This window comes from Monodon monoceros, unplaced genomic scaffold, assembly GCF_005190385.1.
Source record: "Monodon monoceros isolate NGI ecotype Baffin Bay Population unplaced genomic scaffold, NGI_Narwhal_1 Super_Scaffold_6, whole genome shotgun sequence".
Taxonomy (NCBI): domain Eukaryota; kingdom Metazoa; phylum Chordata; class Mammalia; order Artiodactyla; family Monodontidae; genus Monodon; species Monodon monoceros.
In genome coordinates, this window is record NW_021703783.1 from 11,020,889 (window position 1) to 11,033,754 (window position 12,866).

General features: G+C 38.2%; 1 protein-coding gene across 1 annotated transcript in view; it reads right to left on the reverse strand.

Moving 5' to 3' along the window:
* GUCY2C (guanylate cyclase 2C) overlaps positions 1-12,866 on the reverse strand; it is a 77,838-nt gene that overhangs the window by 43,761 nt on the left and 21,211 nt on the right. Inside the window, exons 7-10 of the mRNA XM_029206393.1 lie at positions 11,443-11,560; positions 9,263-9,395; positions 4,670-4,755; positions 2,226-2,337 (exon numbers count right to left, since the gene is read on the reverse strand). Of these exons, the coding sequence (XP_029062226.1) occupies positions 2,226-2,337; positions 4,670-4,755; positions 9,263-9,395; positions 11,443-11,560 (449 nt within the window). The remainder of the gene's footprint in view (positions 1-2,225; positions 2,338-4,669; positions 4,756-9,262; positions 9,396-11,442; positions 11,561-12,866) is intronic.

Consider the following 12,866-nt stretch of genomic DNA (forward strand, 5'->3'; position numbering starts at 1 on the left):
GTTGGGTAATGCGACTGGATTTGCGCTGTCCCTCTGGCAGCAGTGGTGGCTGGGTTTGAGGTGGGTAGGAGGTGGGGCTGAGCAGGAAGACAGATGGATGTCATTGGAACCCAGGAGGCAGCTGAGGAAGGCTTGGGTGCAGAACAGGAACCAGATCTGCGTTGTACACTGCTGCGTCCCAGGTGCTTAGAACATTGTCTGGCATTAAGTAAATATTTGTCAGATGAATGAAAAGACAGTGATGGTAGAATCTCCTGATGAAACGTTCTGTTACTTAGTTGGCAGTTGTGTACACAGATGAAAGACCAGGCATGACTATCTTATTTGTATACTATTTGAAAGACTGAGTTACTTAATTTGTAAAGTCTGAAACTAAATGTAACAGTTAAAGAATGAAAAGCTCTGGCTAACTGAATTTTCTAGTTAACTGAGGATGAAGTAAAGTTGCCCAGGATGAGGCAACGTCCCTGTCGTATGTAATGTAAATATTTAATGTGATCTCGTTTAGGTAAATAAGGAGAACTCTCTCAAAAATCATGTTTTGAGAAGTTCATTATTTTACACAGTACAGACTTTCTGTTAAATAACCAAAATATCTAAAAACTTTTAAAGAAATATATTAAAAATACAAACCCAACTCTGTCACTGAGGGCTATAATTAAGGAAAAAGAAAAATAATTTTAACTCAAAAAATTACAAAAGAAAGAAGCATAGAGTTGCAGAAGCCTGTGAGAAAAGAGATATATTCAAGTTTGGCTTGAATCTAGGAAGCCTGAAGATGGTTCTAGAGATAATTAAAAAGAAAAAAAAAGCTTGCTAAAGAAAACAAATCAACTTTAAAAAGCCATGATGACAGTAAATCATTTAGAAGAATGGGATCCCTACTTCCTACCTCTCTCTTTGCTTCAGTCAACTGCCTCATGTCTATTGACTAAAAACACAGGATTCATTTTTAACCAAATTTGACTCATGGAACACAAGAACTAGAAACATAGTTACAGCTATAATGTAAACAAGCCCATTTAATCAGAACTGTTCTCTTTAGCCAGATCAACCTTTCAGCCAGAGTTTCTGGCTGTAGAGCAGGGCTAGGATAGAAGTATTTCTAGTTTATAATTTTTAATATTTTTAAAAAATGGTAAATTAATAGAGTCATTATGGAAAATTTAGAAAATTAAGAAATACATAAAAAAGCAAAAAGAAAATCTAGGATACTATTACTCGGAGGCTACGACTGTTGACATTTTAGCATACTTTTCTGCAGTCTTATTTCTATACACTGTTTTGCAAAGTTAGACTTTCATTAAATAAAAAAGCTGTATTACTTTACTCATAACTTCCAATGTCATTTACAATTCTTTGTAAATAATTATTTTTAATTGATTGCATGCTGCCCCATTTCTGAATACATTGTAGTTTTCTAAGTCATTTTATTAATAATGTTTCCACCTTTTTTTTTTCTTTTGCATCTTTGGGCATAAATATTTGTTCAAATTTAAACTTTTTTCCTAAAAATTGATTAGTAATATGGAATTACTTACTATTCATTGTGGAAAGCCTTGGCCAAGCCAGCCATGGGCAGAGTGTCCTGAGACCTTGTTGCCCATGAGACACTCAGCTGGCCCTGTCCAGTGACAGTCAGTGTTATACAGTTGCATGGCAAGTTGCATGGGTGAAGCCCTAGCCGTATTAGGGCTTTCATGACATGATGGGACCTCATCTCAGGTAGTAAGGTAACCGTCATTATGACCCAAGTATGTGTCCTCTGAGGAAACGGGGGAGACTTCAGAGGCCACGCTCACTTACCACCCTCAGTCTAATGACATCGAGTATTCCTTGCTGAAATATATATTCCATGAGTTTCCTTCAGTAAAATGTAAATGGAGTGAGACTATGTGTCTCTGTGTTCATTTTGCCAATTGCCAAACCTAGTTTTCTATAGGAAAATTTACGTCAAGGGGTAGGTAGGACACCCTATTAAAGACACCCTATCTTAAAGACAGTTATAGCTAAATTAGAATGGGATATCTTCAGTGTTTTATCAGAACTGTAATATTATTCATTGGACAGAGACGTAAAGTCCATGTTTACAAACCTGGCAAATCTAATCCAGACAATAAGCAAAACAAAACAAAAAACACAGGCTAATTTCATAAACCACAGAATTTACTCTCCTTACCAAAAAGACAATTTCAGGAAAAGAAGCTTCATGAAGGATATCTTACCCTGGCCTGGAATATCATTAGGAAGTTTGTGGTTCTTCCAGATGAATGTGGGGCTCTTATCCACTGGGTTAGTCTGGTTTATGTGGGTGTCATAGGTCAAAAGAACCTTGTACTGTGTCGGGGCATGAAAAGAAGAAGGATGAACAGAAAAAGACATTTTAGAATGACTTCTGATCAGATTAACCATGCTGCCCAATGACATTTGAATTTCATAGCAATGTTTCTCAGTGAAACAAGGTAAATGTTACCAGCCAGGACCTAGTCAGGATCCACTTGGTTCTCATCATGAACATGGATTTAAGCTCCATGTGGGCCGATTAGTTTTCTGTTTCTTTATGACCATATGCTACACCTGCCCAGCAGAGATTCTTTGGGTCTTTCTAGTTCAAGTCTTTCATTTTACTAATGTTAAAATAGAAGCAAGAAAAATTAAATGGCTAGCTCCAAGTCACATGACAAGGGAGGCAGCAGTGTTTTCCACAATATTAAGTTGCTACTAAAAATGATGTCTTGAGAAAATGCACCATAGCTAACATCCATTATCCATATTTATACACGTCAAGGGGCTCCTAGAGAATTCTACATTTCTTAAGTTCTGTCAATTACATAATTTTTGAATCTCTTCTGGCCCTATGCTCTAATGTACTTTCTTAGACACGGCACTCACTAGGTTTCCAAGATAAAAGGTTTCTTTTTCAAGTAATCTGTCAATGGAAATATTAATATATCCTTAAATTACTGCTGCATATATTGAGTCAGTTTTGTAAGAGGCATCTGGAAAATGTTCATCCTTCTAAATTCACCACTGCTCCCGCAAAACATTCTGGACAAAATTTTACATTCTCAAAATTATACTCTTAACTTGAAAACAGAATATAAACTTGCATATACTGAGGATAGAAAATATCCTACATATTAGGGGCTGGTAGATTATATCTCTACTGAGACCTACTCTGGTTATGGAATAACTTATCTATAGCCCTATGTTTTGAGAATTAATCCCTGGTTTCCCCATAGATACATATCATACAGCACAATTGATGGCATTAGATTATTGAAAGGTTCAGCTAGACTTGCCTGTGGAGACAGCAAGTGCACAGAACCACATTTTTCATTTTGAAGAGCAATCGTAAGGCTGACATAGAATCTCACCGCAGGTATCTGCGTCTCTCCAAGGGAGGCAAAGCCATCATCCCAGGTGCAAATAACTTAGAGGGGCATGTAGTTATCTCAGTAGTTACTACTAGAAACTGAAGTATTGAGCAGATTTCATTTTAAGGTATTCCCATGGTATGATGCCAAATACAGCATTATAGTAAAGGTTCAGTATAAGTAAAACAATGTAACTAAAAACGATGCATTACTTTTCTGAAATGCTGCTACCCCCCGCCCCGAACTTCTAGCTTAACTTTCTCAATCTGAGCATCTTTTCTCTAGCTTTCCACATTTCACATTATAGTTGTCTTTTACAAAGCTGGGTCAATACATACACTCAGTATATGAGTTAGGGATGTCAGAATGCTCATATTGGAAAATTACATGAAAAAATGAAAAACTTTTTCTAGTAGATTCCTGGTTATGTCAGGACCTAACTTCTTAAAGAAGAAAAGGTTTCTACCTACCATTTGGTTGGTTAGAACAGTGGCTTCTAGTTCATGATGGTCACAACTCTGGGTGACATAAAGGCAGGTATTTTTGTTTTTAAATTAAACACTTAGCAGCCATCACCTACGTGCCAGATAAGAAGCTAAGCACAGGAGACATGGAGAAATGAGATCCACCCCTTTCTTCAAAGAACCTACTGTGTAGGTGTGTGAATATATCTATCTGTCTATTTACAGATAGATAGATATGTATTATATATAGTGTGTGTGAATGTAAAGCACATATGTAGGTGTGTAAATATCAATCTATAGATAGATATGCACTATGTATATATAGTGTGTGAACATAAAGCATAACATTAGAAGGCTGTTTGTATGTGCCAGAGGGATTACACAATTAATGATTTTCATGAGACTTCAGAAGGAGAGAGAAGATTTTTAGTTGTGGAAATGAATAAACAATTCTTAGGAAAAAACCATCACCTTCTCATTGGTATCCCATCAACAGTCTGGTCTTTATACCAGTGTTTTCTGGGTGGGTATTTTTTATACAGTAAATAGAGTGGATATTCTGAATAAGAAGTTCTATGGGAGAAAATATTTAAGGAATACGGCCCCAAGGGGGGCATAATCATAAATCTGAAATAAACTAACCTCTAGATTCTAAACATAACTTCTCTAATTCCTTTGCTAGTATTGGGTTGGCCAAAAAGTTTGTTCGGCTTTTCTGTAAGATCTTAGTTACAGAAAACCTTTGGGCCAACCCAATATTTGCCTTCCAGGAGAACCCTCCTCACCTAGTCACTTAACCCCAAGTTGCCGATAAGAAGTCAGACATACTTTGTTGGTGTCCACAGAGGTGTACAGAAGGAGCATAGTATTGTCAATATCCCCACAGTCATCCAAAGTCACTGGACCCACACGCCCTAGAGCAAAATCAGAAAGAGTTAGAGGCCATTGTTGACTTCTTGACTGAAAGACCAGTTACATCCTGACAGAGGGTATAAATAGATTCAAACTGCTCTATTTTACTGAAAAATTGACCTTAATGATGCAAGCTGAGGGCATCTGGATTGGTTCTTGGCCCTGAGATCTCTGAAGGGTATTTTTATAAGCGATGGTATTTAGTTAGAAGGAAAATTCTTTTTCATTGCATTTAGAATGGTGACACTAAATGTAATCAGTCCGTAGACTTCTCCTGATTATTAGTGACACGTTTTTGTTGAGAGCATTGACTAAACTAGTGGCACAGTGTTTGTCGCTCCATAATCTAACTTAGATTGTAAAAAGGTCAAAATCCCTTCACTACCATGTATGAGCTGCACACACTGAAAAAGTTAATTTGAAAAAGTTAAGTTATTTGAGTCTCAGTTTTCTCAACTATGAAATGATAGCCATATAGGATGAGCCTATGAAATGGCTGTTTAGGTAAAAGAAAAAAATTGATGAAATATCAGCAATTTCACATGGTTCAACATAACAGCTGATACTCATTTTGTGTTTACTAGACCAGGCGCTGTGTTAAGTGCTTTATATGCATTTATCATTTTATTCTTCCCCAAATACCATGACATAGAAGCTGTTACTATCTCCATTTTATTGATGAGAAGTCTGAGGTCAGAAATATTACTAACTTGTTCCAGGTTATAGGTACAGCTAGCAGGTTCACAGAGGTGCAGGCAAAATGGTGGCAGCCACTGCCGCTGCACCTCCCCCATTGTTGAAGCCCTTCCCCCTCTGCTGATTATGACTGTCAAGGGATGTAAAGGGTTGGTGCTCCCCTCAATCCCCCTTCGTTTTTCTCTTTTTCCCCTTTGAGAGACAGACATTGAAGACTAGAATATTCAAGCAACTGCATATATGGGGGAAATTAGAAAGCTACTACACATGCCCAGGGGAAGGCAGAGGCTCAGAAAAGACCTGAGAAGACCTTAAGTTTACACCTCAGGCTGATCCTCAGCAGAGATAGTCTACAACAATAAAAACAAAAAGCAAAACCAAAAAACAGCAAACCCTGGGGAATGAGAAAATTCCCCATTCCCCGTGTGATTTCCAGGATTACCGATTATTAGATTCAAATGTCCAGCTTTCAACAAAAAACACAAAGCATACAAAGAAACAGGGAAGTATGGTTCATTCAAAATAAGAGAAAAAAAAAAACCCAGTGGAAATTATCCCTGAAAAAGACCTGATGGTGGATCTACTAGACAAAGGCCTTAAAACAACTGTCTTAAAGATGCTCAAAGAACTAAAGAAAGGCATGGATAAAGTCAAGAAAATGATGTATGAACAAAATGTAAATAGTAATAAAAAGGTAGAAAACCTAAAAAAGAAACCAGAAAGAAATTCTGGAAATGAAAAGTACAGTAACTGAAATAAAAAATTCACTAGAGGGATCAAAGGCATATTTAGGCCCACAGAAGAAAGAATCAGTGAACTTGAATACAGGACAATGGAAATTATCAAATCTGAGGAGCAGAAATAAAAAGGATTGAAAAGAAGTGAACAGAGTGTAAGGGACCTGTGGGACACCAGCAAGCAGACCAATACATGCATTGTGGAAGTCCCAGAAGGAGAAGACAGAAAAACGAGTAAAGAGACTATTTAAAAAAATAATGGCTGAAAACTTCCCAAATTTGATGAAACACATGAATATAAACATCCGAGAAGCTCAATAAATGCCAAGTAGGATGAATTCAAAGAAATCCATGCCAAGGCACATTATAATCAAATTGTCAAAAGCCAAAGACATAGAATTTTGAAAGCAGCAAGAGAGAAGTGATTCATCACATATAAGAGATGTTCAATAAGATTTATAAGCAGATTTCTCATTATAAACTTTGAAGGCCAGAAGGCAGTGGGCTGATATATTCAAAATGCTAAAAGAAAAAACTGTCAATCAAGAACGCTTTATTCAACAAAGCTGTCCTTCAAAGTGAAAGGAAAGTAAGACATTCTAAGATAAAAGTTGAGAGGGTTTGTTACCTACCACTAGACCTGCCCTGCAAGAAATGTTCAAGGGAGTCTGGCAGGTTAAAATGAAAGAACAATAGACAGTAACTTGAAGCCATGTGAGGAAATAAAGATCTCAGTAAAGGTAAATACACAAGCAATTATAAAATCTAGCATTATTGTAAGAACAATGTGTTACTCCACTTTTTGTTTTCTACATGACTTAAGAGATGAACAGGGCTTCCCTGGTGGCGCAGTGGTTAAGAATCCGCCTGCCACTGCAGGGGACATGGGTTTGAGCCCTGGTCCAGGAAGATACCACATACTGCGGAGCAACAAAGTCCGTGCCCCACAACTACCGAAACTGCACTCTAGAGCCCGCAAGCCACACTACTGAGCCCACGTGCCTAGAGTCTGTGCTCCACAACAAGAGAAGCCACCACAACGAGAAGCCCACACACTGCAACGAAGAGTAGCCCCTGCTCGCCACAACTAGAGAACGCCCGTGCGCAGCAACAAAGACCCAGCACAGTCAAAAAAAAAAAAAAAAAAAAAGGAGAGAGAGAGAGATGGACAGTGGAGAGTGGACTCTCCACTTTCACTAATGGATAGAATAACAAGACAGAAGATAAGTAAGGAAACGGAGGACTTGAACAAAATGATAAACCAACTAGATATAAGAGACAAATACAGAACATTCTACCCAACAACAGAATGCACATTTTTCTCAAGTGCCTGTAGGACATTTTCCAGAATAGACCATATGTTAAGCAACAAATTAAGTCTCAGTAAAATTTAAAAGATAGATATCATAAAAAGTATCTTCTCTGACCACAATGAGCTGAAGTTAGAAATCAATAACAGAAGGAAAACTGAAAAATTCGCCAATTTGTGGAAATTAAACAGCACACACTTAAACAATCAACGGATCAAAGAAGAAATTACAAGGGAAAAATTTTAAGACCTAGAGATAGATGAATATAAAAATACAACACACCAAAACTTATGGGGCACACACAGTGAAAGCAGTGCTAAGGGGAAATATATAACTATAAATGCTTACATTAAAAAACAACAAAGGTCTCAAATCAACACCCTAACTTTACAACTTAAGGAACTAGTTAAAGAAGAACAAATTAAACCCAAAGCTAGCAGAGGAAGGAAGTTGTAAAGATTAGAGCAGAGATAAATGAAATACAGAAGAGAAAATCAATTGAGGAAATCAATTGAAACCAAAAGTTGGTTCTTCAAAAAGTTCAACAAAATTGACAAACCTTTAGCCAGATAGAATAAGGAAAAAAGGAGAAGACTTGAATTACTAAAATCATAAATGAAAGTGGAGACATTACAACCAATTCTAAGGAAATAAAAAGGAATATAAGGCAGTACCATGAGCAACTGTATGCCAAAAAATTTGATAACCTAGTTGAAATGAACAAATTTCTAGAAACACAAAACCTACCAAAGCAAAACCATGAAGAAACAGAAAATCTGAATAGACCGATAACTAGTAAGGACACTGAATCAGTAGTCAAAAATCTCCAGACCCTCTACCCCCTAAGAAAGGGCCCTGAACCTAATGACTTTACCAGTGAATTCTACCAAACATTAAAAAAATAATTAACACCAATCCTTCTCAAACTTTTCCAAAAAACCTGAAGAGAGAGAAACACTGCCTAACTTATTCTATGAGGCCAGAATTACTCTGATACCAAAGCCAGACAATGACACCAAAAGAAAAGAAAACTACACACCAATATCCCTTATGAACATTGATCTAAAAATCCTCAGCAAAATATTTGTAAACAGAATTCAACAGCATATTCAAAGGAGAATACAACATGACAAAATAAGATTAATTCCTGAAATGCAAGGATGGGTCAACATATAAAAATTAATCAATATAATACACTACAAGAGAATGAAGAAAAAAACCACACGATCATATGAATTGATGCAGAAAAAGCATTTTACAAAATTCAATACTTTCATGATAAGACACTCAACACACTAGGAACAGAAGGAAACTACCTCAACATAATAAAAGCCACATATGAAAAACCCACAGCAAACATCATACTCAATGGTGAAAGGACAGAAAGGGAGATATGGAAGGACGAAAATCAAACTGCAGCTACTTCTCTTCTTGCTGGTCTCTAAGCAGAGTCAGGACATCACTGCCCAAAATGCCCTGTGATGAGCTTGTTCATAAGTACAGGGCCTGAGCTACCTGCTCTTTCTTTGATATCCAAAGATTCTCAAGTTCTGAAGCATAAACTGGGGTCTAGTTATAGATTATAGCATCCCCAAGGTTTATGCAATTATGTTTGCCTCCAATTAAGTTAAAAGGTATTTAGCTGTTGATCCATTTATTGCCACACCCTCTCTTTGCTTCCCAAAGTCTGCCCATAGGGCCCATATTTCATCAGATTCCTCTAGAAACTGTTAGGTAAGTGTTGTTTGCTCCTAGGAAACCGGTACCTTCAAAAGTGATGTTCCTGAAAGCATGAGCAAATTTAGGGGTGGTAACTTCTTCTCCATTTTTAAGAAATATCTTCAACATGTGTCCAAAGAGCAAGACTCCATCAAAGTAGGCAGCAGCAAAATCATTTGTCTGAATGAGAAAGGAAAATCTTAAAATGAGTTCCAAGAAAAAAAAAAAAGATTCTGGTCTTGAACCTGGAGAAACACATTCTTGGGGTCAGCAGGGTAACTGGAAAGGTAAAGGAATATTAGGGGAATTGTAGGGGTGGTATTAAAGGAAGTTTTGGAAAGACTTTTCTTGGACCGGGGCTCTTTATCATCCCCACGTGACAATTCTGTCTTCTCTTGGGATCAATAAACTGCATACCCTGCCTTTAGGGAAGTATCTAAAAGCAGCTGTGCTTCCTCCTTCCCATGATGAGAAAATATTTTACTTCGACCAGGAAGGACAACATACAGCATTTTCGATTCCTGTAAGGTTTTATATAGAAATAACGCTTTCATTTAAGAGGAAAAGAGAACAGCAACAAAAACAACCTCACTGCCTTTGAGTATCCTGATGGGGTGGGAAGAGTTTTGATTGGGTGATACCATTGAATTTGCTTTGGAGATAGTCCTGATTGGGTGTTAGTTCAAGCCACAAAGGTCTGCCCTGGGGAACAAAAGAAGCGGGTCAGAACTTCTCTGCCTTTGCAACAGTTGTGTGGTTGTCTTCACAGAGATGGGCTATGGATGAAAAGTTCTGTGCCCCCCCGAGACCACGCAAGTTCTGTCGGCTCAGACACTTTGGAACTCCCACCTGTGAAGAATCAGACTTTTGCCAGAGCCTAGAAGCTGTGCAAATGATATGTGAATACTACTAGACCCAGAAGTATATTTGCTAGAAAATATAAAAAGGAGAAACTAAAACACTTCTCATTGGTTTCAGTGTCTTTTGCTGAAATCATCCTTTCATGACATGAAAAGAATCAGTTAAGACCCAGCCCCCAAAGGGGTTGCAGCCCCTAATTTTGGCAGGGTTGCAAAACACAGGGCTTAGAACTGCTAGTCTAGGCAAAACTGTGATTCTCTCAAAGGTCCCCAACTTTCCTCACTGCTCGTTGGGCCTTGTCATCCCAAAGTTGTTCAGGGTCCTCAGGACAGACTGCCCCTCCACTTCCCTCTCCAAACCTGCTCTCAACTGTGTCTGAGGGCAGAAAACATCCGATGAATTTAGTCGCGTTAAGGTGCAGTGACTGATAAAACCCAAAGTGGTATTAGAGGCAGGGGTCTTGCATTTAATTGAGACATTAATGATTTTTTAAAATATATTTTTAAAATTTCTTTATTTTCTTCCACTGTGTCTGGTCTTCTTTGCGGCGTGTGGGCTTCTCTCTAGTTGTGGCATTCGGGCTTTCTCTCTCTAGTTGTGGCGTGTGGGCTCCAGAGCACATGGGCTCTGCAGTTTTTGTGGCACGTGAGCACACGGACTCTCTAGTTGAGGCATGTGAGCTCAGTAGTTGTGGCGCGTGGGCTTAGTTGCCCCGCGGCATGTGGGATCTCAGTTCCCTGACCTGGGATCAAACCCGCGTCCCCAGCATTGGAAGGCGGATTCTTTACCACTGGACCACCAGGGAAGTCCTGAGACATTAATGATTTAATGTCCAATTGGAGGTTCTTTTTCTGGGACAAATGCTAAACCAGATGGGATGCTGGGATAAGAGGAATAAACCAGGCCTCGCCTGGACAAACCTGAACAATGGCCAACCTAATTTTTTAAAAAAAGGACAATGTCTTAACCTAGGAATATGTATCTCTAGAGGTAGAACTGCGATATCAGGGCCAGCAGAAAGTTGCTTTAAGATGTAGGGGACTTCATTTATCTTTCATTGTTTAATTTCTACCTCCCCTACGTTAGCAGGGCTTCTTCTGATCTTCCCACACTGTCATTTCTGTTCTGATGTTACAGAAGTGTGCACTGTGGTGTTGATCTAGAACCTAGCACAGTGACCTATAGTAACAGTTTTAGTAGCAGGAATCCTGCTATTGGCCTCAGTTAACATTTGTTGAGTGAATTGGAACAAGTGAAAAAAACGAATTGCTCATTTTAGAATTTGGGTCCCAAATGGAAGAATGATACTTTACCCTTGCCAAAAAAAAAAAAAAAATATATATATATATATGTATATGAAGCTTACCAGTGATACATTCTTGGAGAAAGAGCTATCTGAGACAGAATTTTCAGGAGGCAGTGTCAGAACAAGAACATTTTTCATATAGTCGGGGGCTGTAACATTGTCCATGAAGTAGTGGTCACTGGAATAAAAAGTACAAGTTTCTCATGAAAATTAGATTCCTCCAAAAATAGAAATGGAGATTCTAAAATTCATACAGCAGGCTTGAAATAGTTTAAAACATCTTTTTTCTGCAAAACGTTCTACTTTTCCCAGATAAGTTTCTTCTACACCTGCTACCTTGAGTAGCAGAAATTAAGCAGCTGTGGTTAACATACACAAATGGAAAGGAAGATCAGAACACAGATACTTATTTGAGGAAGCTTTTTTAGGGGCTCTGGGCACATAAGCTTGTTTTCAAGGCTTAATGACTTTTGGTTTATACCTGGAAACTTTCTTTTCCTTAAGTGCTCATAACACTTTAGAGATTTAGGGATAGGATAGAGAGAAATTTTGTGAATTAAATTTACTTTCCAGATGGTGAAACATAAGCTGAAAAGACTAAGCATTTTCTCTAACACTGTAAGCTTCTTAACATTAGATTATCGGTCCTTGTATCCTCGACTCCTAGACAGTATTTGGTACATTGTGGACCCTCAATACCGTCTGGGATGGCACTGCCCATCATATGGGTCCCAAGCTTCCTAATCATTTTAATGTTTTAATATGCAAATAACCTGAGAAGCTTGAACCGCTGTAACTAGGATGACCATCATTTAATAGGCAAACAGTAGGTGAACACATCTATGTACAGAGGACTGTGTTGAATAGTTTGCGCATATTGTCACATCTAATCCTAAAAGCACCCTTATAAAGTAGGCATTTTTATTCTCACTTTACAAATGAGAATCTCAAGATATACTAAGTAATACCCAAGAGGCAAATGAACCAGAAGTGTCAGAGTTAGAATTTGAACCCAAGTTATGTCTACTTTCAAATGAATCTATCACATGAGCATTCCGAAACAGACCCAGAGGTCCTTAGGGAATAGTGACAAAAGAATGCCAACACTTCGGCAGTTGATTGAGGATTTGATGAAAATAAAATTACACCAGCCTGGTTACATTGAGGCCTCCTTCCAGAGGGCAAAGCAGCTACTGAAAGCAGCCATCAATGTGGCTGTAGGAATAAAATGTTGATCATTTTCCCCTCTTTTTCGTATTCTGCAGCTAAAAGGCTCGGTTGACTAGCTTATCTTTGTGAACAAGATAGGCCTGCAGTTCCTATGCTTCATTTTTCTCAATACTGGGACAAGTGCATTTAGTGTGGGTGAAATGACTAGGCAAATATGATAGAGTGCAGGAATAGCTTCTGGTCTGAATACGGACAGGGAATGATTAATGATCCAATCAGATAAGTGAAGTCATATGAGCTAGCTGATGGGGCAA